The 26806-nt window shown below is 38.4% G+C and overlaps 2 protein-coding genes across 3 annotated transcripts in view; both read left to right on the top strand.

The window, feature by feature from the left end:
- Nucleotides 1-702, top strand: part of Sec10 (Exocyst complex component Sec10) — a 35130-nt gene extending 34428 nt beyond the window's left edge. Inside the window, exon 7 of the mRNA XM_067761372.1 lies at nucleotides 493-702. Within this exon, the coding sequence (XP_067617473.1) occupies nucleotides 493-591 (99 nt within the window). The 3' untranslated portion in view covers nucleotides 592-702. The remainder of the gene's footprint in view (nucleotides 1-492) is intronic.
- A 6287-nt stretch (nucleotides 703-6989) lies between these two features.
- Nucleotides 6990-26806, top strand: part of Npc2f (Niemann-Pick type C-2f) — a 35201-nt gene continuing 15384 nt past the window's right edge. The window contains exons 1-3 of one of the 2 annotated variants that reach the window (XM_067761376.1): nucleotides 6990-7088; nucleotides 7164-7355; nucleotides 21559-21666. In XM_067761376.1, coding sequence (XP_067617477.1) covers nucleotides 7202-7355; nucleotides 21559-21666 — 262 coding nt within the window. In that variant the 5' untranslated portion in view covers nucleotides 6990-7088; nucleotides 7164-7201. Of the gene's footprint in view, nucleotides 7089-7152; nucleotides 7356-21558; nucleotides 21667-26806 lie in introns of both variants that reach the window. The other variant, XM_067761375.1, reaches the window with a different exon arrangement.

Below are 26806 nucleotides of genomic sequence, written 5' to 3'. Positions count from 1 at the left end.
TCTTATTTAGGTTCAAAAAAAACTTTCGACTTAACAAGGATGCTTTCAAGTATGTGTTAGATACGTTTGCGGGGCAAATACGTCCAAGGACTTCGACATCGACATGTTGTTTTTGACCTGGAAACATATAAAAAACAATAATCATCAAACCTTCTACGTTTCTTAACAAGTTTTACTTACATTTTTGTTAAAATTCTGTTATAAATTAATAAAAAAAAGAAAAAGAAAATATTTTTCCGCCAACTAATTTGCAACTTAGAAAAACGGAACTACGATCGAAATGCAGAATACAAAAAATCGAACGATTCGAAGTTGGATCGAAAGAGATTGGAACACAGAATACCAAAATTGCCAAATCGAAAAAATTCCAATCCAAGTCGAAATGCAGAATAGGGCTGAATAACTCTTACAAAAACAAAATATTTTAGTTGTCACTTCTACCTTGTTTGATTTGCCTTGCTTTTAACCAGTACTTTCTTCTCTCATTTTTAGAATTATCTGGATAAATCGGTTGTGCGGCAATTCATACAATTACGAGCTGATTTTAGGTTTATTAAAAATACAAATTATCTTAAGGGCATTATGGAGTGAATGCCGAACTTTGATATGTGTATATAAGTTTTTATGTATTATTATTAATAAGCAGTTATAAAAGATATATGTACATACCTAATAAATAATAAAAAACAAAGGAAGCAAAAATTATCTTCAACTGAAACTCGTTTTTCCCTTATATATTATTTGATCTTTGATTTCAATAAGCGTGTTCCGATAAACACTTATCCAGATCCCGAAAAAATTTAACATGCAAATGCAACACGAGGATTGTGATTTGAAAGCTAACCCTTTTTTCTTGGTAGCACAGCCAAAGAGGATAGATATAATAAGAGCTGTCACTCTTATTTTTTAGGCATTTACTCGATGTAAACTGTGAGGTAGTTACTACTTTTTTTGGGCGAGATGTTTATAAATGCGTTCTATACATTTTCATGGGGTATTTGTGTTTATTTTTCCGACTGTTTTTAATTAATTACTTAATTCACTTTCCAAAAGTCACGATTGCATAAAGTGTCAACACCGCATGGATAAATGGGGGCAATTCAAAAATGTCCCTCATAGAAAACATTCGGCATGAATTTTTTCATTTCCAGCGAGTTACTCGCCACAAAATAACGAGTGACGGCTCTTATTATATATATCCTCTTTGGCACTGCTGGCATATGAATTAGAGCGTTTGATATTCACCAACTTTTTTCCATTCGACACCCCATATTACGTTTTACGATCCGTGATCGAAACTCACTTTTTAAATCACAATAGCTCTCGAATGGTGTATCGGATTAATGAAATGTAAACCAGCGATAAATAGTATTCCTTGGAAACACATTATAATTTTTATACCCAGCTGTACTTGTACACAGGGTATTATAACTTCGATTGAATAACGGTTGGTTGTACAGATATAAAGGAATCGAGATAAATATAGGCTTCCTATATATCAAAATAATCAGTATCGAAAAAAAAATTTGATTGAGACATGTCCGCCCGTCCGTCTGTCCGTTAACACGATAACTTAAGTAAATATTGAGATATCTTCACCAAATTTGGTACACGAGCTTATGTAGACCCAGAATAGAGTGGTATTGAAAATGAGCGAAATCGGGTGATAACCACGTCCACTTTTTATATGTATATATAACATTTTGGAAAACACAAAAAAACTGATTATTTAGTAAATAATACACATAGAGCGTTGAAATTTGATGTGTGGACTGATATTGACACTCTTGATAAAAATTTGAAAAAATTTTTTAAATGGGCGTGGCACCGCCCACTTGTGATAAAATCAATTTTACAAATATTATTAATCATAAATCAAAAATCGTTAAACCTACCGTAACAGAATTCGGCAAAGAGGTTGCCTTTACTATAAGGAATGCTTTGAAGAAAAATTAACGAAATCGGTTAAGGACTACGCCCACTTTTATATAAAAGATTTTTAAAAGGGTCGTGGACGAATAAAAAAAGCTATATCTTTGCAAAAAAGAGCTTTATATCAATGGTATTTCATTTACCAAGTGGATTTATAACAATAAATAGGAAAAACTTCAAATAAAAAAATGGGCGTGGCACCGCCCCTTTTATGACTAAGCAATTTTCTATGTTTCGGGAGCCATAGGTAGGTTGGTTGAACTGGCCGGTCCATGAGGACCTCACATAGACCGATTGAGTCCGTAGTGTTACCAGAAGTTTGTTTTAACGACCAAACTGAAAAACCCTATCAAAAACCAGGACCTATGTTATAAAATAACTCCGTCATCTTGGCAAATACTAGAAGCTTCCTAGGACTTAAGCCACTTGCTGCTTCCAGATCTGACAGCTGTATCACTCCTAATAGCTGGAGTCTTAGCCTGGCAAGTGCAGGGCACGAGCACAGAACGTGCTCGATCGTTTCCTCCTTCAACCCGCACTTCCTACATCTGCTATCACTGACCAAGCCTAGTTTAAAGGCATGTGACGCCAGAAGGCAGTGTCCAGTCAGAATACCCGTCATGAGTCTGCAGTCCTCTCTTTTTAATGATAAGAGCAACTGTGTTAGTCTAAGGTTGTAAGACCTACACATAATCTTCGACACTTTACAGCCCCGCGCTTGAACCCACGCCTTTCCCGTTTGGTCGATCATGTGCACCTCTCGACTTCGCTTAATCTCGCCCAATCTAATTGGGACATCTACGGAGCAAGCTTCAAGGGATGCGCCCTTTTTAGCTAGTTCGTCCGCTTTTTCATTCCCATCTATTCCCATATGCCCTGGGACCCAATATAGATGTATGCTTCTCCCTGTCCCGATTCTCTCCAGAGACTGCTTACACTCTAACACGCATTTAGATGCTGTGCTATGCGAGATTATTGCCTTAATTGCTGCTTGACTGTCAATATAAAAGTTAACACGTTTGCAGCTTAAGCTATTATCTTCCAGGGTTTCTACTGCTTTGGTTACGGCTAATATTTCCGCTTGGAAAACGCTACAGTAATCCGGCAGCCTGTAGGATCTGCTTATTTCCGGATCAGCGCAGTATACCGCAGACCCTACTCCTTCCACTACTTTGGAACCATCGGTGTACACATGTATCGCCTCGTCCGCCATTTGCGCACCCTTGCGCCAACCGTCCACCTCTATTGTGGCCTTAAGATCTCCCTCGAAGCGCAGATAGGGAATCATGTAGTCTATTCGTCTTGTGATTGATGACGCTATACTACTATGGCCATATGGTCGGCGCTCAAGCTGCCCCGAAGCACCGAGCCTGGTTGCGGTCGTTAACGCTTTGTTCTTTGCTACCAGGTCTACAGGTGGGATGTGCAAAATGGCATACAGTGCAGCCGTCGGGGTTGTTTTCAGGGCTCCCGTAATGCTAAGCATCGATAGTCTGCATACCCCCTCTAATTTTTTGAGGTATGTTGTTTTTTGTGTGGCTTTCCACCAAACAAGAACTCCATAGTATAGAATAGGGCTTACAATCGCTGTAAAAACCCAATGAGAAAGAGAGGGCGATAGGCCCCACGTACACCCCAGCATTCTTTTACATGCATAGAGTGCCGTTGAGGCCTTCTGAGGGTCACTCTCCTCCACGTTGAGCTTCCATGACAACTTACTGTCTAGGATGATGGATGATTCCTAAATATTTTGTGCAAGGTTTCTCCTGTAAGGTCACCCCTCCTAACTTAGGCCTGGTCCAATTTGGGACCTTGTACCTCTTTGTAAACAAGACCATATCCGTCTTCTCCGCATTGACTTTCAACCCGACATTAGATGCCCAGGTATGAATATCGCGAAGCGCCCGATCCATCAAAGAACTAATCGTTGGAAGGCACTTTCCACTTATGACAATTGCAACGTCATCTGCGTAAGCCGTAAGTTTTACGGGTCTTCGGGAGCCATAACTCAAAGAAAAATTAACGGATCGTAACAAAATTGGGTACACATATTTTCCTTATAGCAGTACTAGTACCAATCGTATTTTGTGCCATTATAACAAGAAATGGGAAAAAATTCAAATCTTGAAAAATGGGTGTGGCACTGTCCCTTTCTTACAGTGCATTTCCCAACGTTTCTGGAGCCATAACTCGACGAAAAATTTGGTGTTTGACAGGAAATATTTTCAGTAAAAATGGACTAAATCGGTTAATCCCGCCATCTAAAAGATTTTGTAAAAGTGTGTAGATGCAGGTAATAAGCTATTTATAATAAAAGTTGGAGAATTTCGTTAATAACCCTTCCCTTTTTTTGTAATAACGCTTTTTAATACAATGGCACTTGTGTGTTTATGTTTATTGTTCTGTTATATCTTTATTTTAAAATAAACATGGAAATCGTCATATCTTAAGGAAAACTGCATTATTACCCGCTCAAGGTCATCGGTGTTAGCCTCTGTATCCTTTTTGCTTCTTTTAAACGAAAATTAGTTCAGAATAGAACCATATGTATGTATGTGTATTATTGCGCAGCCTTGTAACACTATTAAGCACACAAAACAAACAACAACAGCAATTCAAGTGTACAGCTGGGTATGTAATGTTCGGTTTCACCCGAACTTAGACTTCCTTACTTGTTTTAAATAGTTTGTCAGATGGACAGTTATCGTTTGAGTGAAAATTACTTTCAGTCACCGATGGTAAACGTAATACGGTCTTAGAAAACAAATTATTAAGACATTCTGTCAAAAGCTTTTGAAGTTAAAACTGACACGTTTGACTTCGGAATCAAAAGTCCGTAGAGGAAATTAGAAATTTGGCTTTTGTGAAAAGATATTCACAAAAAAAAAACAGAAAAGAATCCCGAGCTGGTCCAATTCGGCGCTCGATCAATAGTGTTTCTCCGGAAAACACTTCTGCAAAAAGTGTAATTATTTTTTACCGATTAAGTCGCTGTTTACACATGAATATTTTTTTGCTGAAACTCGTTGCTAGTAGAAGAGGGGGTGACGAGGAAAGCAGAAGAGTAACGAGTTTCAAAAGATAAGTTGTCGATAATCAGCAACAAACCTTTTTGTGTGTAAATCGCGAATACGTAATTACAGAAACAAACAATATCAGCCTTCGGACGATGGTTATTAGGTCCCAAACGCGTCTTTTGATACCTCTTCCAAAGAGGATAAATATAATAAGAGCCACCAGTCTGCTACGAGTGGCGAGTAACTCGCTGGAAATCAAAAAAATTGATGCCCAATGTTTTCTGTGAGGGACATTTTCAATTGTCTCGCATTTATCCATGCCGTGAAGCACCTTATGAAAATGTGATTTTTGGAAAGAGAATTAATTAATTAATTAAATACAGTCGGAAAAATAAACACAAATACCCCACGAAAAGGTATAAAGACATTTATGCACATCTCGCCCAAAAAAAAACCTGCGATTACCCTAACCAAAAACATTATGCAAAGTAACGAGTGACGTCTCTTATTATATTTATCCTCTTTGCCTCTTCAGACATTTTTGGAAGTGTTTTAACCGACCGCGCTTGTTAAGTATTAGTACATATTATTATTAGTTTTTAAGTACAAATTCATGACCTATGCCAACGTACATGAGTGGGCTCTGAGGGTATTCGGGAGAAAAGTTCTTCGAAAGATTTATGGGACTCTACGCGTCGGCGAGTACCGAAGAAGATTTAATGATGAGCTGTAGGAACTTTATGCAGACACCAACATAGTACAGCGAATTAAAACACAGCTGCTAAGCTGGCTAACAACTTTTCTTATCAGATCACGTCTATGGAAGCGGAGGAAGAGGCTAAACAAGTTGTCTTATCAGATCATGCCTATGGAAGCGGAGGAAGAAGGCGGCGGCTCCCACTCCGCTGGAAGGACCACATGGAAAACGATTTAAATTCCCTTGGTGTGGCCAACTGGCGTCAGTTAGCCCAACGAAGAAGCGACTGGCGCGCTTTTTGGACGCCCATTAACGTTTAAACGGTTAAGCGCCAATTAAGTAAGTATAAACGTCAAGCATAACAAAAATTTGACATCGAGTTAGGTTTTACGCAGTAAATTCAATTCGGGCTACACTCATACAAGTTGTACGTGCATGAGACTATTTTGGCAGAAAACTGCCGCACTGCATTTACATAAGGCTGGACTGTTAGCGTCACTCAGGTGACCGCCAGGGCACGCACAGGAGACACACCTTACCGGAACCCAATTGTGACCAAAATGTATATGGTAAAACTCTAGCCGTGGTATTAAGGCTTGAAGGGTTCAGACTGAAAAAATCGTTCATTTGATTTTTTTAAAGACCACCCTAATGTGCCTACAAAAAAATTTAAAGACTACATAGACAAAAAAAACGGTATGTTTTACTGACTTGAATAATTTGCATTGCTAAATATACAAAAAAGTGGGGTCTTTCAAAGAAATAATCGGCGCATGAGCAACTCTCGCCAACAAGTGTTACTTTGGGCTGAGTAGGCAGTTGAAAAGTAAAGTCGTATCATTATCTGTCCTGATAAATGGCTCTGAATCATGGCTGGTGTCGAGAAAAGATCAGATGGCTATAAGAGTGCTCGAGAGAAAAGTTCTCCGGAAGATTTATGGTCAAGTCCGTGATGTCGACGGCGAGTATCGAAGGAGTTATAATGATGAGCTTTAAGCAGATATGATGAAAGTGCAGCGAATAAAAGCCCAAAGACTTTGCTTGCTAGGTCATGTTATGCGAATAAATGAAGACATCGCAGTTTGGAAGCAGAGGAAGGGGAGACCTCCACTGAATTGAGAGAGGCAGGTGGATGAAGACTTGGCCTCCCTTGGTGCTCCCAATTGGCGTCAGTTATCGCGAAATACGGACAGCTGGCGTGACTTGTTACGAAACGGCTAAAATCGCTTAATGATAATGAAATATATATATAAAAAAAACAGTAAGCTGCATAAAACATATTTAAAGACAAGAAAAAGAAATGAAGCCATCAATCAATATTATAAGTACACAGTCGATGTAAATTGCCACTGTGTGTCAGCTGCTACCGTTTTGCCTAATCAGACAGTTTTTTGCTTTTCGCCAGTCATATTGCGCGTAATACACAAATATTATTTTACCAGGTGAGAAAATTTAATAACTCAAACAACCTATATACAATAAATATCATACATTTCCATATTTGAGAATGGACTTAGAAATTGATTAGCAAACATTTACGACTACAACAACGAAAATGCACAGAAAGCTGTATAATACAAAATTACTATATATCTATATAGTATCTTTGATATCAATGTCAGAAGGCTTTTCGAACGATTTGCAATCTGGACCAAACATTTTACGACGAACACTATTGAGCTCCGAAAGCTTGCCATTTGAAGATTGTGGTAAGTATTGGTGGAAAAAAAAGTTAAGAAACATTTAAATTACTTTGCAGAGCCCAACCGAATACAAACACATAAACGTAATACTCCTATATTGCTAATAGATAATGCTCGCAATGAGTTTCTAATTCGAAATCAAAACAAGACATCCCACAAAATTTTTGTGATTGTAGTAGCCATTAGTGTGACAAGAAAAAATTTAAATTTAGGTACATTCGATTATTGAATACAAAAACAACAAGTAAAGGTGTATAAGTTCGGGTGTAACATTATATACTCAGCGTGAGCTTCAATTATACATTTCATTTCAGATAAATTACTTTTCTACATAACACTTGACACCGCCCGTTTAAAAAAAATTCTCCCCATTTCCTCTTACAATAAAACTTGATAAGTGAAACATCATTGATTCAAAACTATTTTTTGCTAACTTAGAGGTTTTTATTTTCGTCCACGACCCTTTTAAAAATCCTTTATATAAAAGTGGGCGTGATCCTTAACCGATTTTGTTAATTTTTCTTCAAAGCATTCATTATAGTAATGGCCATCTCTCTGCCGAATTTTGTTACGATAGGTTTAACGATTTTTGATTTATGATTAATAATATTTGTAAAATTGATTTTATCACAAGTGGGCGGTGCCACGCCCATTTTAAAACTTTGTTTTCCAAATTTTTATCAAGAGTCTAAATATCAGTCCACACGTCAAATTTTAACTTTCTAGGTGTATTACATGCCAACCTAATAAAACCGCACTGCGTTTTTTAGCGCACGCAAACAACCGACGTTTTTTGCCCGAACCCAAATAGGCATGCGTTGCGACAATGTAAAGCATGTGTGCAAACGTCAAATCTAAATGTCACGCAGAACAAAAATTGGAAATCGAGTTAGGTTTTCACGCAGCAAATTCAATTTGGGTTGCTCTCATACAAGTTGTATGTGCATGAGACATTTTTGACAGAAAATGACTTGCGTGCGTATATATTAGATTGGCATGTTATTTACTAAATAATCAGGTTTTTTGTGTTTTCCAAAATGTTATATATATAAAAAGTGGGCGTGGTTATCATCCGCTTTCGCTCATTTTCAATACCAATCTACTGGGTCCAGATAAGCTCGTGTATCTCAATATTTACTTAAGTTATCGTGTTAACGGAAAGACGGACATGACGGACGGACGGACATGGCTCAATAATTTTTTTTTTTCGATGCTGATGATTTTTATATATGGAAGTCTATATCTATCTCGATTCCTTTATGCCTGTAAGACCGAACGTTATCCAATCAATCTTAATGTACTCTGTGTGCATAGCACGCTGAGTATAAAAAACATTTAAACAGCAGTATATCGGCACTCTGATGTTAGTGAGTGTACCTAGCCTGTAGCAGCAATATAGGAGTGTTACATATTCATATTGACCTGAAATCATCAAACGAATCTATTGTGCGAAAATACCGTTTTTCACACTGATTCTTATAGGAAATTTAACGGAGAAATTAATTGAGCTATACCAGATGGCTCTGTCCATCCGTCTGTTAACACGATGTCTTGAGGAAAATGGAGATATCTTTAACTTTGGTATTGAAAATGCACGAAATCTAAAAATGGGATAAGTGCGATATTTCATTACCAAAGGCTGCTAAAGTTGAATAGAGAGGGTATAACGGAAGTGTGCCCCCAGATAGTAACCCATATCGGAGGTTATGTTTCAAAAACTACTCGACGAACAAACTCTATCCATACACTTTTCAAGACCGGCTTGCCCTTTGACCTGGAGATATTACGCAAAATATGCGTATAAGTAACCTTTTTTCAAAAAATTATCTTTCGGAAATTAAAATTGCTAGAGGGGTCAAATCAACTCGAGGCTTCAAGTAATTTACCGAGGCATGTTACGCAATTTTTGTACCTTTCATGAACATGAAATGGTATATTAACTTTGGTCCGATGTTTGTAACGTTGAGAAATATAGAAGATAGACTCACCATTAAGTATACCGAATTGATCAGGGCGACGAACTGAGTTGATATAGCCATGTCCGTCTGTCCGTCCGTCCGTCTGTCTGTTTAAACGCAAACTAGTCCCTCAAATTTTGAGATATCTCAATGAAATTTGGCACAAGGATGTATTTTTGTATTATATTAGACATTTGTCGGATGCGGTAGGATCGGGCCACTATAACATATATCTCCCATACAACCGATTGTTCAGATAAGACGATTTTGGTCATTCCTGCCGCAATTTAGAAAGTATAAACGTGAAACCCGGTGATATATATTCTAATATATCATAGAAGATATTCTGAAAAAATCACTTTGATCGGAGGTATATATATGTAGTTATATCCCATACAACCGATCGTTCAGATAGAAAGATTTTTGGCCATTTCTCCCTTAATTTAGAAAGTATAAACGTTAAACTCGGTGATATATATTTTAATATATCATAGAAGATTTTCTGAAAAAATCACTTTGATCGGAGCCATATGTAGTATATATCCCATACAACCGATCCTTCAGATAGAAAGATTATTGGCAATTGCTCCCTTAATCTTAATATATAAAAATCACGTGTCACTATGTTTGTTCCCGATGGACACCTAAACTACTGAACCGATTTCGAATTTTTTTGCACTCCGTGTGTAGTTCGATATAACTTGAAATATAGGATAGGTTATATCTCAGTTTATACTCGCAATACTATTTTATTGCTAATTATTTTATTTGTTTATACGTAATAATAAGGAGATTAGCCCCGGGCCCGGGGTTTCTGAAGGGGCCCGCTATTTAGAGGTACTATGGCATTTTTTTTAATTCAGGAGAGTCTTTAGTTGTTCCATGTGTAATTTTTAAGCCGAATTTCAAAAGCAACGTAAATCTGCATTTCGTTTTAATATTATAGTGAAGTGTGAAAAATAAAAATCTATATATCGTTAGCTTAATGTGAAAATGTGCTAAGTCACTTTTTTTCAAAAATTATATTTTAATGCAGTTTTAAAACTGAATTCAAAATACATCGATCACAAGAAAAAATATTTTAATTTTTAATTTTTACGTACTGTTTGCAATGAGTCATTTCTTTGTGCGCGCATTTTATTTACTTATTTAATTCATTCATTTTTTTTTTTTTTTTTTTTTTTTTTTTTTTTTTTTACCTTGAACTAGGTCTTAAAGACCGTAAATAAATAAATAAAAAAAAAAAAAAAATTCAGTCTAAAAGTAAATGATTTGTTGTTGTTGTATCAACGATAAAGCCACTCCCCGAAGGCTTTGGGCCGATGTTGATGGTCCTTTGCCACATACAGATCCGGTACGTTCCGGTAACAAAGCACTATTAAGGTACTAGTCCGACCATCTCGGGAACGATTTATATGACCACATTAAACCTTCTATGCCATCCCGTCCTCCCCACCCCCTAGTTCCATGAGGAACTTGGGGTCACCAGAGCCTCGGCTGCCAATGAAACAGAATTCGCCACGGGTAGGTGAGGTTGGCAATTGGGTTGGAGAAGCTATATATTGCGCTGGGAGCCCCTTGAGAGGGTTGCCTACACAACCCATTGAAATTGGATTCACCCAATTGAGACATACCTTTGGTGTTTGATAAATGCGTTGCGCTGACATGTCGATAACTAAATGCTATGTTACAGACTAGTTAAAAATAGAAAACAATTCAAGCTTAAACTTATATAAGCTGTTATTAAAATTAAGAACACTACTGAATCGATTTGCTAGAGGTATAGTCCTAGTTATAGGTTCATTTATAGCATAATTCGTTTTATTAATTATTTAGATAAATAATCTATTATGCCGAAGATCACGCATTGGAATAAATGGAATGAACAAATTAGATAAATCAGAGCAATTCGAGCTAACGTTTATTACATTATAGGCAGACACGAGTGAGATAGAAGTTGTTCTGTCATGCAAAGCCTGAAGATTAATTTGTACCTGCTGGTATATGATGGGAGGCCGTCTGGCCAGTGAAGCATACGTAAAGCAATTTTTGTAAAAAATGTTTGAACTCTCTCAATTTTATAGTTATATTCATAGAAAGGGTTCCATATTATTGAGCAATATTCAAGATGACTTCTGACAAAGTATATATAAAGTGCCTTCAACGTCATAGGGTCCTTAAAGTCACTGGTATTACGTCTACTGAACCCAAACATTGCAACAAATTTTGAAACAACGATATCAATGTGACTAGAAAAAGAGAGTTTGGAGTAAAAAATTACACCCAAGTCTTTACTCTCTTGACAATGATTAAGAGATTTAGTATTTAGTTTGTGGCGGCCACCGTGGTGTGATGGTAGCGGGGCTCCGCCTACTACACCGTACAAGCAACATCAAAATTTTAGAAATAAGGTTTTTCAATTAGAAGAAATTTTTTCTAAGCAGGGTCGCCCCTCGGCAGTGTCTGGCAAGCGCTCCGAGTGTATTTCTGCCATGAAAAGCTCTCAGTGAAAACTCATCTGCCTTGCAGATGCCGTTCGGAGTCGGGAAAATCAAGAGGAGCACGACGCAAATTGAAAGAGAAGCCCGGCCTTAGATCTGTTCGGAGGTTATCGCGCCTTACATTTTTTTATTTAGTTTGTAGATAAAGTATGTGGCAGTTGCGTTTTTGGAATAAGACACAACACAGCATTTGTTTGAATTTAAAAATAAATTATTGTCTGCGCACCATCCGGCAAAAGAGTCCAGATCAGAACCCTTAGAAATAGTTTGACAAATAAAAAGTATTTTTTGTGAAATATATAGTTTTAGTGTTTTATTGCAATCATTAAAGGTGAGGAGTGATGGGAAAACATATTGAGTAAAAAGTGCTAAGTCAGGGGAAAAAATTTGGTATGAGTGCGAAAATTGCGCTAAGTCATAAAATAGCTGCTGGGTTGGCATACATGATTTTTATTTATCTTTTCCAAAGCTTCTAAACTCAAAAGCATTGCGATTAAGGTATCCTCATTCACGGTTTTGAAAAAAGAAGGTTATTTCAAAAATTATTAATTTTTTTTCGTCTCCTGTAAAATTCATAAAAGTTGACTTAGCACATTTTCACATTAAGCTAACGATATATAAAAAGAAAGGCTAATATGTGTGTTAGTTGGTCGCCGGTGTTTGAAGAGATGCGTCGGTCGATTTTGTTCAAACTTTCACACAAGCTGCGTAAACCTCGTGCGGTGGTTACTACATAGGTTTGGTTGCGATGAAGTACAGGGTCTCGAGATATTGGCCGAAACGTGGACCCGAGTACCCCTAGAATGTGTTTATAGAATATGGATAACAATTGAACACTCATCAACAGTGCTTAGTAGAGGGTAATTTTCATACCACTGGGTGACTAGGGTTCGAGATATAGGCCAAAACGTGGGCCAGTGAATGCCTAGACAGTGTTTATACAATATGGATATCAAATGAAAGCTGTTGATGAGTGCTTTAGTACAGAGTAATATATTATCCAGAGACGGACTGGGACTGGGATTAGGACTAGGACTGGGACTGAGACTCGGAGTGGGACTGGGACTGGAATAAAATACATACCACCCTCTGGGACAGGCAATAAGGGATGCAGAAGAATGAGAAGAAATTGAGAGAAGAGAAAAGAAAGGAGATTGCGAAAGAGATAGAATGGGACGAAGATGGAGATAGATGAAGCGAGAAAGACGGAGGGAGGAGTGAATAAAGGGTTAGGAAAAAGTGAAGAGGGAGGGAGGGCAGAGTCAGACGGAAAAGGCTTATTAAAATGTATGCAGATAGGCCAAATTCAGGGCAGAACAACGTCTGCCGGGTCTTCTAGTTTCCAATATAAAAACGTTAAACTTGGTGATATTTATTCTAATATATCATAGAAGATTTCATAAAAAAATCATTTCGATCGGAGCTATATATAATATATATCCCATACAACCGATCGTTCAGATAAGAGGGATTTTTGCCATTTTTTATTTTATATTTATCTTAAAATCGTTTAGGTATGTACATCTGTTCACTATATATTTCTTGTCTTATACATCCGATTATTTGGAGATTACGAACGGTATGAAGTCTTCGGCAGTCCCGTCCCTACTTTTTTTTTAATTTTAGGAATATATTTTTCATTAAAAATGTTAAAGGACAAAAATATAAAACCATTTTTTTTCACGATCGCTGAGAGCTACAATGACGAAAAAATATATGTTAGTCGCCTTAATGTCCGCTGATGCTCAAAGAAAGTACGCGTAATAATAAAGTAATTCTTTTCAAAACATTGGAAAACACTGTGGAGAGTGGAAATATGTATATTCATGGTGCGACTAGTCTTTTGTAAGTAAAAATTGAGATTTCGTATTTTTGCTTACGTGCGTAATATAAAAACGCCAGTTAGTTTCTAATTTAACATATATCCTAATAATATTGTAACGAATTTAGTGCAATTCCGCAATCTTCTACTAACGTTCGTATCGCTATACTGTTGAATAAATAACTCCAATATTCAATAATGCAAAATGGTCTTTATTAGACTACTTTGAAAATACTTCACAATAACACTTGCACTTCGCAACTGACAGCGTACTTAAATCAAACTGATTACTCATGCCTCAGCTGGTGCTCCTTTAATATTCTTCGCTTTCCTCGTTCGCTTCTAGGCGTTTCTTCTTCTAGAATTTACTACTTGTTTACCAGCTATAAACTCACCAGGTATAAACTACATATGCACGATTATAGCTTCCCGTATGCGCATGTATATGTGAGTGATACTTCAACCGATGATTGCATACTTTTGTGAGTATCTCAGATATATGCATGTGTTTGTGCATATCTCTCCGCTTCTTGTATGTACATATGTGTAGACATAATGATTGATTTGTTTATGTAGATACAAGTTACTGCTTAGTATCGGCTTAGAGATGATAGTATGCCTTAGTGTTGCTAATATTCGTCACACTGCCCTCCACCTAAGTCTGATCGCCCCGATCAGACAAAGTTCCTGATCTAAATGCTGCTAGCATCTCCAAATGAACCACCCTTCTATTTCGTGGTTTCCCAATGGTTTGTATACGGTAGATGGTATCACTGATCTTATTCACAACTTTGTACGGGCCTTCCCAACTGCACCAAAATTTGGATGGAACACCTTTCCGCCGGTGAGGGTTGTATAGCAGTACCAAATCTCCCTCCCGGAAACCTTCCGAATTATTGTTCTTGTCGTACCTGTTTTTCATCCTAGTACTCATTATCCTGATTCGTTCCCTCACACTCTGTTGTTTGGCCAATGAACTACTTCGTAAAGCTTGCGCTTGACGGATTGGCTTTGCATAATCAGTATCGTTCCCACGTTTCACCACAGTATTGCGCCCTGGCTTGAAACTACCCTCGCATTCTTTCTGGGAAATTCTTTGCTTCGTTTTTGGTTTTGTCAATGCCAGTGGTACCTTTGATTCCTCTTTATTTGGTCCATTCGATCCATCAACTTTTGCCCGATCTACTGCCTTTGACTTTGGTGGTATTTGCCCAATCGCCTCCACCAGCACTCGCTTACTGTTGAACCCTTTCTCAAAACTGAAGTTGAGTGGTACATCCTGGTTCTTATAACGCATAACTCTTCGCTGCATATCGATCCTGATGTCATGGTCAACTAAAAAGTCCACACCCAATATGACTTCATCAACAATCTCCGCCACAACGAATTTGTGTAGAACCTTCCCAATTAAGACTTCACACTTCCCCTTGGTTATACTCGCCAGTGACCGTACGCAACCTTGCTCCAGGTAATGGCTTTACTCTCCTGTTGACCAAATCAGATCGGATCAAGGAATGAGATGCGCCCGTATCTACAGTCAGTACATGTTCTTTGCCATCCATATTCCCTATGACGGTAGCTGGAGCTAGCTCACGATGTCTACATCTTACTCGCTCTTGCTTATCCCCTCCAGCTTTGTTATTAAGACCACCCATGCTGTTGAAACCACTAGGATCAAGATCGCAATGGCGTGCAATGTGACCGGGCTTCCCGCAATTGAAGCATTTGATAACTCTTTCACTCCGCTTTTGCGATCCTTACAGCGCCTCCAATATTGTGTTCACCCAGTCTGGCCTTTCTACCTCCACACGGCGTGCTTTGAACGCTGGCTTACACAGAAGTGAGGCAGTTTCCTGAGTCAGTGCATGGGATACCGTTTCAGCAAATGTTGGCCTTGGGTTCGCATATGTAGCTCGTTTCGTTTCGACATCCCGTATTCCATTTATAAAGGTCTGAATTTTAACCCTCTCGGTGTATTCCACGGGTGCGTCTGCATTTGCGAAATGAGCCAACCTTTCAACATCCGAAGCAAACTCCTGCAAAGTCTCATTAGCTTTTTGGTAACGGTTTGCAATTTTATTTGGTGTATTTCTTCCTCTGTTCGCTTCCGTATCGGCTTTCTAGAGCGCCCATTAATGTTTCGTAATTGTTCTGTTCTCCCTTTGGAATGATCTGTAAGATTTCCGCTGCAGGCCCTTTCAATGCGACGAACAGCGCAGCAACCTTATCTTCAGAATTCCAGTTGCTAACTGCCGACGTCTTCTCAAATTGAAGCTTAAATACCAGGAACGGAACAGAGCCGTCAAAAGATGGAGTTTTTACCTTCGTATTGCTTACTGAAACAGCTGGGCGATTTAATTGCAACTCCTGTATACGACTTCTCAAAGCATCCACCTCGGCTTCGATTTTTTCCTCAAACTGCGTTAATTTCTCGTCTATACGCGCTTCGAGTTTTGATGATATACGCGCCTCCTGCGCTTCGAGTTGTACTGTTATGCGTGCCTCTTGTTCTTTCAGTTGTGTTTCCATCTGTGATGTAATCTGTGTCGACATTTCTGAAATACGCGTTTCTTGTGCTACCATCTTGGATGTTATACGGTTCTCCTGGGATTCTCGTTGTGTTTCCATCTTGGATGTTATACGTGTCTCCTGTGATTCCATTTGAGATGCCATTGTCGATGTTTGAGCAGATATTGCAGCCAAAATCATGTTCAAGTCTGTACTCGTAACTGTCTGCGATGTTTCGTTTTTCTCTTCAATTTTTGTTGTTGTCTCGTCCCCATCAGGATGAAAGACATCATCGTCCACATTAATTCCTTCCGCTTCCATTGCCTCTCGTATTCTTGCCTAAAGTTCGAGTTTATTACCAGTTGTATTCAATCCACGGCTCTCCAGCTCCTTTTTCAATTGCTTGTAACGAATTTAGTGCAATTCCGCATATTTGCAACCTTTTACTAACGTTCGTATCGCTAAACTGTTGAATAAATAACTCCAATATTCAATAATGCAAAATGTTCTTTATTAGACTACTTTGAAAATACTTCACAATAACACTTATACTTTGCAACTGATAGCGTGCTTAAATCAAACTGATTGTTCATGCCTCAGCTGGTTCTGCTTTTGTACTCTTCGGTTTCCTCGTTCGCATACTTCTAGGCGTTTCTCCTTCTAGAATTTACTACTTGTTTACCAGCTATAAACTCATCAGCTATAAACTACAGATGCACGTTTATAGCTTCTCATATGCGCGTGTATATGTGAATGATACTTCAACCGATGTATGCAATTTTTGTGCGTATCTCAGATATATGCATGTGTTTGTGCATCTCTCCGCTTCTTGTATGTACATATGTGTAGATATAACGATTGATTTGTTTATGTATATACAAATGACTGCTTAGTATCGGCTTAGAGATGATAGTATGCCTTAGTGTTGCTAATATTCGTCACAATGTTATAAATGGGTAGGTTTGGATGTTTGTATGTTTGGATATCCAGACGTTTGCCTTTGTGACTCATTCACGCAAGAACGGCTGGACGGATTTGCATGAAATTTGGCACACATATAGCCAATAGTCTAGAAGGATCTACTAGCTATATCTTATTGAAAAGGGGGAGGTCCCCGCCCCCTAGGAACAGTTATAATTTAATTATTATATTTTTTCGTTTTTGTGACTGAATCACGCCAGAACGGCTACACGGATTTTGATGAAACTTGGGATACAGACAATAGTCTACTTGCGAAATTTTTTTCGAACCTGGAAAGGGGGGCGGGCGTCCCACAACCCCTTCGAAAAATTACTTTTTAATAATTTTTATACATTATAACTTTACCTTTACTGACCTTCACCAATATTACAACCCAATAGGTCAAATAAATCGAGGGCTTACAAAATGAGCAGTGACGCCCTCGGGCCCCCTTTGCCCCTTCTCCGCCTCTGGTGTAAAATTTAAAATTGTTATAACTCAATATAAATGTTCTCCTAAATCAATAATTTTTGGTATCTGGCTCATACAGATCGAGATCTAAACAATTTTGGAAAAACGATCGGTGGTGCTCTCCGTCTCCTCCCGCCATCCGCCCTCTTTCAATTGTTTTTATTAGCACGCTTTTATTAGCTTTACCTGTATTTTTCTTTGTAACTTTTCATTCGCTCCAACGCGCCTGCTGCCTTATTAACATGGTTTTATAGTTAGTTTCACCTTATTTGTAATCCCGTTAGAGTCATATCGAGATCCTTCCGGAATCATTTCTTAATGGTTTTCGGGATCCGTCCGAGATCCCGCTGGGGTCATTTCGGGACTATTTCGGGATCATTTTGGGGCCCTTCCGGGATCATTTCTGTATAGTTTTCGTCGGGGTTATTTAGGGACATTTTCGGGACTATTCGGGGATCATTTCGGGACTATTTCGCGATCATTTGGGGACCCTTTCCGTCGGGGTATTTTCGGGACCATTTGCGTACCTTTGAGATATAAATTCTTGATGGTTTCCGGGAAATTTCTGGATAGTTTTCGGGGTGCATCCGTCCGTGTACCCGTCGGAGTCATTTCGCGACTTTTCCTGGAATATTTCGGGTTGATTTGGGGAGCCTTCCGGCATCAGTTCTGGATGGTTTTCCGGATAAATCTGAGATCTTGTCAGGATCATTTCGGGCCCATTTCGGCGTCATTTCTGTATGGTTTTCGGGATTTGTCCGGGATCCTGTCAGGATAAATTCGAGACTTTTTTGGGATCATTTAGGGACCCTCCGGCATCATTTCTGGATAGTTTTCGGGATCCATCCGTCCGTGTACCCGTCGGGGTCATTACGAGACTTTTTGGGAACACTCGGAGACCCTTCAGGGATCCTTTCTGGACGGTTTACGGAAATACCGTCGGAGTTATTTCGAGACTTTTTCTGGATTATTTCGGGTTCGTTTGGGGAGAGTTCCGGCATCAGTTCTAGATGGTTTTCGGGATCTCGTTGGGGTCATTTCAGGACTATTTCGGGATCATTTGGGGACTCTTCCGGTATCTGTTCTGGATGATAATTTCGGGAAATTTCTGGATAGTTTTCGGGGTCCATCCGTCCGTGTACCCGTCGGAGTCATTGCGTGGCTTTTTCTGGATTATTTCGGGTTCATTTGGCGAGCCTTCCGGCGTCAGTTCTGGATGGTTTTCCGGATCAATCTGGGAGCTTGTCAGGATCATTTCGGGACTAATTCGGGATCTTATCGGGACCATTTCGGCGTCATTTCTATATGGTTTTCCGGATTTGTCCGGGATCCTGTCAGGGTAATTTCGAAACTTTTTCGGGATCATTTAGGGACCCTTCCGGCATAATTTCTGGGGGACCTCTCAGGGATCATTTCTGGTTGGTTTTCGGGAATTTTCCGGGATCCCGTCGGGGTCATTTTGGGGATTTATTCGGGACTATTTCCGGATCATTTGGGGACACTTCCGACATCATTTCTGGATGGTTTTCGGGATCCGTCTGAGATCCCGTCGAGGTAATGTCGGGACTATTCCGGGATCATTTGAGGATCCTTCCGGGATGATTTCTGGTTGGTTTTCGGTATCCCGTCGGGGTAATTTTGGGTCTTTTTCGGGACTATTTCGGGAAAATTTGGGACCCTTCTAGGCTCTTTTCTGGATAGCTTTCAGTATCCCTCTGGGATCCCTTCGGAGATATTTTGAGGCATTTACGGGACTATTCCGGGATCATTTGGGGATCCTTACGGGATCATTTCTGGATGGTTTTCGGGATCCCATCAGGGTCATTTCGGTACTTTTACGGGACTATTTCGGGATAATCTGGGTGGTTTTCGGAATTCGTCTGTGATCCTGTGAGGGCAATTTCGGGATCACTTTGGAACCCTTCCGGGATCATTTCTGCGTAGTTTTGGGATCTGTCTGGGATACCGTCAGTACTATTTTGGAACCTTTTCGGGACTATTTTGGGGTCAGTTCGGGACCCCTCCTGGATCATTTCTGGATGATTTTCGGGATTTGTCCGGAATCCCATAGGTGCAATTTCGGGACTTTTTCGGGATCACTTTGGGACCCTTTGGGGTCATTTCTGGATAGTTTTCGGGATCCGTCCGTCATCCCACCAAGGTCATTTTGGGATCTTTTCGGCACTATTCCTGGATCATTTCTGGATAGTTTTTGGGATCCGTCTGGGATACCGTCAGGGCTACTTTGGAACCTTTTCGGGACTATCTTGGGGTCAGTTCGGGACACTTCGTCTGATTCGTCCAGGATCCCGTCGGGGTAATTTCGGGACTTTTTCGGGGCTTTATCAAGGTCATTTCGTGACTTTTACGGGATCATTTATAGATGGTTTCCGGGATCCCGTAGGGTCATTTGGGGACCCTTCCAATAGTCTAGAAGGATCTACTAGCTTTATTTTTTTGAAAAGGGGGGAGGTCCCCGCCCGTAGGAACAGTTATAATTTAATTATTGTATTTTCCCGTTTTTGTGATTGAATCACGCTAGAACGGCTACACGGATTTTGATGCAATTTGGGACACATATAGACAATAATCTACTGGCGAAATTTTTTTCGAAAATGGAAAGGCGGGGCGTCCCACGACCCTTCGAACAATTACTTTTTAATAATTTTTACACATTATAACTTTACGTTTACTGACCTTCACCAATATTACAAACTCTATAGGTCAAATACAAAGTGAACAGTTAGTTAGTGATAGCAGATTTAAACACTTCGATAATAAATCGATAACACACATATGTATGTATGTATGTACCGATTAATTTTATTTTATTTACTACTAGAAGACCCGGCAGACGTTGTCCTGCCTTAAATTTGGCCTATCTGCATACATTTTAATAAGCTTTTTCCGTCTGACTCTGCCCTCCCCCCCTCTTCACTTTTTCCTAATCCTTTTATTCACTCCTCCCTCCGTCTTTTTCGCTTCATCTATCTCCATCTTCGTCTCATTCTATCTCTCTTTTCTCTTCTCTCAATTTCTTCTGATACTTCTGCATTCCTTACTGCCTGTCCCAGAGGGTGGTCTGTATTTTATTCCAGTCCCAGTCCCACTCCGAGTCTCAGTCCCAGTCCTAGTCCTAATCCCAGTCCCAGTCCGTCTCTGGATAATATATTACTCTGTACTAAAGCACTCATCAACAGCTTTCATTTGACACCCATATTGTATAAACAATGTCTAGGCATTCACTGGCCCACGTTTTGGCCCATATCTCGAGACCCTAGTCACCCAGGGGTATGAAAATTACCCTCTACACAACTAAAGACTCTCCTGAATTAAAAAAATGTCATAGTACCTCTAAATCGCGGGTCCCCTCAGAAACCCCCCACCCTCTGGCCTGGTGATGTGCTATACTTGCTATCATTCGCTATAATATTTTTTTAATGATAAGCAGGTTGTTTAATTAAACACCAAGCAATTACACGGAAGTATATCCGCTGAAAATATGAGTGCCACTGCGTATACGTAACATTTTATTATTACGTATAAAAAAATAAAAAATTTGCAATAGAATAATATTGCGACTATGAACTGAGATACAACCTATCCTATCTCTCAATTTAGATCAAACTACACACGGGGTGCAAAACAAATTCAAAATCGGTTCAGTAGTTTAGGAGTCCATAAGTCCAAAAGTTTGTGACACGTGTTTTTTATATATTAAGATATATACAATCAAAGTTTTTCGAACCACTTGATATCGTAATAAGCTAATTACTCATTTAATGGTCATCATTTAGCAATTGCTTGTTTCGGAAAACAATTAAAATAATCACTGGCAATTAAAAAAAGCATCTTAAATCATTGTCTACTAATGTTAATTCAAATTTAACAGTTGTGATTTAAATATAAAATCCCAAAGATTTCAACTTTAAATTTTACAGCTATCAAATTTATGATGTAATATGTACAATATGAACTTTTTATTTTAGGATCTCGATATGAAGTATTGTATATTGATGTTTCGAACTGTGATGCGATTCCTTGTAAAATGGCGCGTGGCTCAACAGTAACGGTAACTGTGATTTTTGATGATAACGGTGAGTGTTATCAGTAGCTGTGTTGTTTTTTACATCTATATACATATGCACTTAAAGTTTATATGGACTGCCAAGTGCATAACTTTATATGACCAACCGAGGTGCGTGTCTCCGCTATTCGGTACAACCCGTTTTGTAGCTAGTTATTTAACCACTGCCCCTAGATGGATCTCCTAAACATTATCTAAGTGATGACAAGCGTTTTTTTACCCGCAAATGTAGATGTATGTATATTAGGTAGGTCGATTTGTATGGACGAAAGTTAACCGATATCGCGCCATCGATTTTTCGATAGAATTTGGGCTCAGAAAAAAAAATTTCCACTACGCATACCCAAAGAAATAATTTTCGAGCCTGCGAAAAAAATGGCGAAAGGGGAAATTTTTCGACCAAAACACTCCCCAAAACCCAAAAAATTAATTTTTTTTTTTTTTTTTCAAAAAACTGTTATCAAATTTCCCATATTTATTTTTATACATATTGCATTTTATTTCACATTCATTAATTTTATTTTATTTTGTTTCGTTTTATTTTTATTGATTTTTTGTTTGTGTTTTTTTTTTTGTACTTTTCATTATATCGTCGCCCACTAACCAGAAGCATGAATGTGCAATTTTTCCGATTTTGTGTTATAGGCCTCGTTATATTACCTTTTAGATTCTCCAGGTTCTACTTAAATCTAGAGATTCCTACGCACATGGAAACCCCAATAATTTGCAGTGCCATTTTCACGAATGAATAATTCAATCACACAAAGTCGAGCCAGAAAAATTATGTTTCTGGCTGGCAACAAGGTAATGATTTTCTTGTTTGTATAACACATTCGTTGATATGGCCCACCAATTTTTGAAAAAAAGTAAAAACAGCATACATTCGTATGTTCGAATGTTCTGGTATACGTGTCTGAAGGTTGGGTACAAATTATTAGAGGAGCTCGTAACTCCCCAATACTTTTCAAGGTTCACATACAATTGTATGACGATTTTTTTATTTATAATTATTTTACACAGGGAGCTATAAAACTATCCATGCGATATATATGCTAGTTGAGATACACAAAAGATGAGCTGTATAATGTATTCCTCAAAAGCAATTATACCGACGGAGAATTTTTAATAGTTGAATATCCGAGAAATGGTCGTTGTTTAATTGAACGTAAACTGGTTTATTCGAAGCCGTTGCCTATTGCCGAATCAAAACTAAAAGACAAAATGTATGAAAAATTGGTTATACCAAGAATATCGTTCTTATTATAAAAATCCAGAAGGCAATGCTTTACCCGAACCCAACATTTGTTTTTTTTTTTTTATACATTTCATGAACATGAATCTAATATAAAAACGTGAAAATTGATGATATATATTCTAATATATTGTAACGAATTTAGTGCAATTCCTCTTAGACAGAAGCTATAATGCGTTCTAATGCGTTAAACGTCATATATTCTAAAATCTTTTTAAATTAGTTATACGCACTAAATATTTGTGAAAAATATACATAAAAACTCTAAAACTCAACTACAATTAGCGGACATAAATGTTCTGCAGTTATTTGATGCAAAAACATTGTAAACTACTTTTATAATAAATTTTGTATATGTGTAAAGAAGAATGGAGAAAAAATGTGACAAATGCAAAAGTAATATACGAGGAGAAGCGTCAAAAATTCGGTGTGAAGGGGTGTGTGGTAAATATTACCACCTAACAACAAAATGCTCAGGCTTGAATCAATACAGCGTCACCAAACTTGAAGAATGTCAGATGCTTAGGTTTATGTGTACTGACTGTGTGCAGTATGTACATAACGTTGATGACATCCTTAAAGATATGCAAATGGTGGTAAAGCAGAATGGACAGAATGGCGACCACCGTGGTGTGATGGTAGCGTGCTCCGCCTATCACTCCGTATGCCCTGGGTTCAACTCCCGGGCAAAGCAACATCAAAATTTTAGAAATACGATTTTTCAATTAGAAGAAAATTTTTCTAAGCGGGGTCGCCCCTCGGCAGTGTCTGGCAAGCGCTCCGATTGTATTTCTGCCATGAAAAGCTCTCAGTGAAAACTCATCTGCCTTGCAGATGCCGTTCGGAGTCGGCATAAAACATGTAGGTCCCGTCCGGCCAATTTGTAGGGAAAAATCAAGAGGAGCACGACGCAAATTGGAAGAGAAGCTCGGCCTTAGATCTCTTCGGAGGTTATCGCACCTTACATTTATTTTTTTTTTTTATAGAAGTGAGTTTGATAATTCACTAAAGAAAAATGAGCGAGAGATTAAACAAGTACTTAAAGCAGTGGAAGTTGCATTTAGTGAAAGAATCAAAGCAATGCAAAAAGCTCAAGAGTCTTGCGAAAGAAGTGTGAAAGAAGTAAACAAAATCCGTGAAATAGCAGAAGGGTTCAAGCGAAGCAGTGAGCAAGTATGCGAAGAGTTAAAAAGCAATAAAAATGACAATAAGAAAATGATTGAAACAATTAGTAATGAAAATAAAAAAATATGCACAGAAATAAAGAGAAACGGCAATGTTGAAGCCAAGGCATCGTATGCAGCTGTAACAAAAGCGTTGCCAGAGATTAGAAAAGTTGTTCCCTTAATAGTTAAGCCAAATACAAAGCAAGGTGCTGAAAAAACCAAAAATGATCTAAACTTGAATGTCGATCCAAAGGAGCTACAAATTACAAATATAGTAGCAAGACAAAGCGGTGTAGTGATTGTAGAGAGTGCAAATGACCATGATCGTGAGAAAATAAAAAATGCTATTGAGAACAGCCTCGGAAATAACTACAATGTGAAGATTCCTATGAAAGTGAAACCAACCGTTATTGTAACTGGTATAAATTTCAAGTATGATAATGATGAGCTTACCCAGAGAATTAAACGTCAGAATAATTGTCTATCCGAAACAGATATAAAAATTGTCAAGCAGTATGAAGTTAAAAAAAATGAGAAAATTTACTATAATGCCGTAATTGAAGTGGAGGTTGAAGCTTTTATGAATATACTAGCCGGAGAAAGGCTCAATGTAGGCTGGGAGCGGTGCAGAGTATATGATGCAGTGCAAGTACTATGTTGTTTCAAATGCAAAGGCTTCAATCACAAAGCCAGTGACTGCAAAGAAAAAGAAGTATACACAAAATGCTTGGGTGAGCATAAATATGTGGTATGCAATAAAGAAGCAATAAATAAATGCATCAACTGCATCAGGGCAAATAAAGAATTAAATTTGGGACTGGACGAAAATCACGATTCCATGGACAGAATGTGTCCTGTGTATCAACAAAAGCTCATAGCAAGGAAGAGGAAGATTGGCTATTAGCAACCAACGAGGGAATCTGTAACCACAAAGCACAAGTCAAAAACTAAAACAAACCTGCGTAACAAAGAGCTCAACTTGGACTGTATATATCTTAATATTAATAGTATTACAGCAAATAAGCTAGAGCTGGAACATCTTATAGAAATAAAAAAACCCAGCATTGTTTTATGCGCGGAAACATGTACAACAGATAAAATCATGGATTCTGAGCTATGCGTTTCCACATATAAATTCATCCGCTGCGATTCCCACAGTAGACATACAGGTGGTGTTCTAATGTATGTACATGAAAATTTACAATATAGCATAGTGTGTAATAAAGCTATTGACAGGAATGTGTGGTGCATTGTCATAAAACTTAAAAAATATGCGTTAAAATGGCAAATTGGTGTACTCTATCACTCACCAAATAGCAGTGACATGACATACTTAAACAATGTCATCAATGAACACCTCAGGGAATCTGACAACATTATAATAGTTGGAGATTTTAACATTAATATGAATATATCATCAACATACTCAAACCAGCTTATAAGTTTATTTGCACAAATGGCTATGGTACAAAGAATAAATTTCAACACAAGAATAACTGAGCACTCCTCTACGAAAATAGACTTACTCTTCAGCAATAATGAGCAAGTTAAAACTGAACATGTAAGTGGATATAAAATTTCCGATCATGAAACAATTCATTTCAAAGTACCAACAGCTAAATATTGCAAAATGAGAAAAGTTGCTACTGTCACCAACTGGGAGTACTATAGCGCAGAAAATCTTTTAAATCTGCTGCGAACGTGCGACTTTAGCTCTGTGTCTCATGTAGGCATAGAACGTAGAACTGAGATCCTGAACTATATTTTAACTGAAGCTATGCAAGCATTGACGTATGAGAAGAGGATCCAAATACAACTGAGGAATAAGTGGTATGACCGTGAGCTAAAGGAACTGCACAAAAGAAAATTTGAATTCTATAATACTGCTAGAAATACTGGCAACTGGGTGGATTATAATGGCATAAAAAAAATATATAAAACAAGTAAGGAAGGCTAAGTTCGGGTGTAACCGAACATTACATACTCAGTTGAGAGCTATGGAGACAAGATAAGGAAAATCACCATGTAGGAAAATGAACCTAGGGTAACCCTGGAATGCGGTTGTATGACATGTGTATAAAATGGAAGGTATTAAAGAGTATTTTAAGAGAGAGTAGGCCATAGTTCTATGGATGGACGCCATTTAGGGATATCGCCATAAAGGTGGACCAGGGCTGACTCTAGAATGTGTTTGTACGATATGGGTATCAAATGAAAGGTGATAATGAGTACTTTAAAAGGGAATGGGCTTTAGTTCTATAGGTGAACGCCTTTTCGAGAAATCGCCATAAAGGTGGACCAGGGGTGACTCTAGAATATGTTTGTACGATATGGGTATCAAATGAAAGCTGTTAATGAATATTTTGAAAAGCAGTGATCCTTAGTTCCATAGGTGGACGCCGTTTCGAGATATCGCCATAAAGGTGGACCAGGGGTGTCTCTAGTTGTACGATATGGGAATCAAATGAAAGGTGTTACTGAGCATTTTAAGAGGGAGTGGGCATTAGGTCTATAGGTGCACGCCTTTTCGAAATGTCGCCATTAGGGTGGGCCAGGGGTGACTCTAGAATGTGTTTGTATGATATGGGTATCAAATGAAAGATGGTAATGAGTATTTTAAAAGGGAGTAATCCTTAGTTCTATAGGTGGACGCCTTTTTGAGATATCGCCATAAAGGTGGACCAATGGTGACTCTAGAATGTTTGTACGATATGGGTATCAAACGAAAGGTG

This window comes from Eurosta solidaginis, chromosome 1 (assembly GCF_040869045.1).
Source record: "Eurosta solidaginis isolate ZX-2024a chromosome 1, ASM4086904v1, whole genome shotgun sequence".
NCBI classification, from domain to species: Eukaryota; Metazoa; Arthropoda; class Insecta; order Diptera; family Tephritidae; genus Eurosta; species Eurosta solidaginis.
The sequence above is the reverse complement of the archived record's forward strand: the minus strand, read 5'-3'. Positions and strand labels throughout refer to the sequence as shown.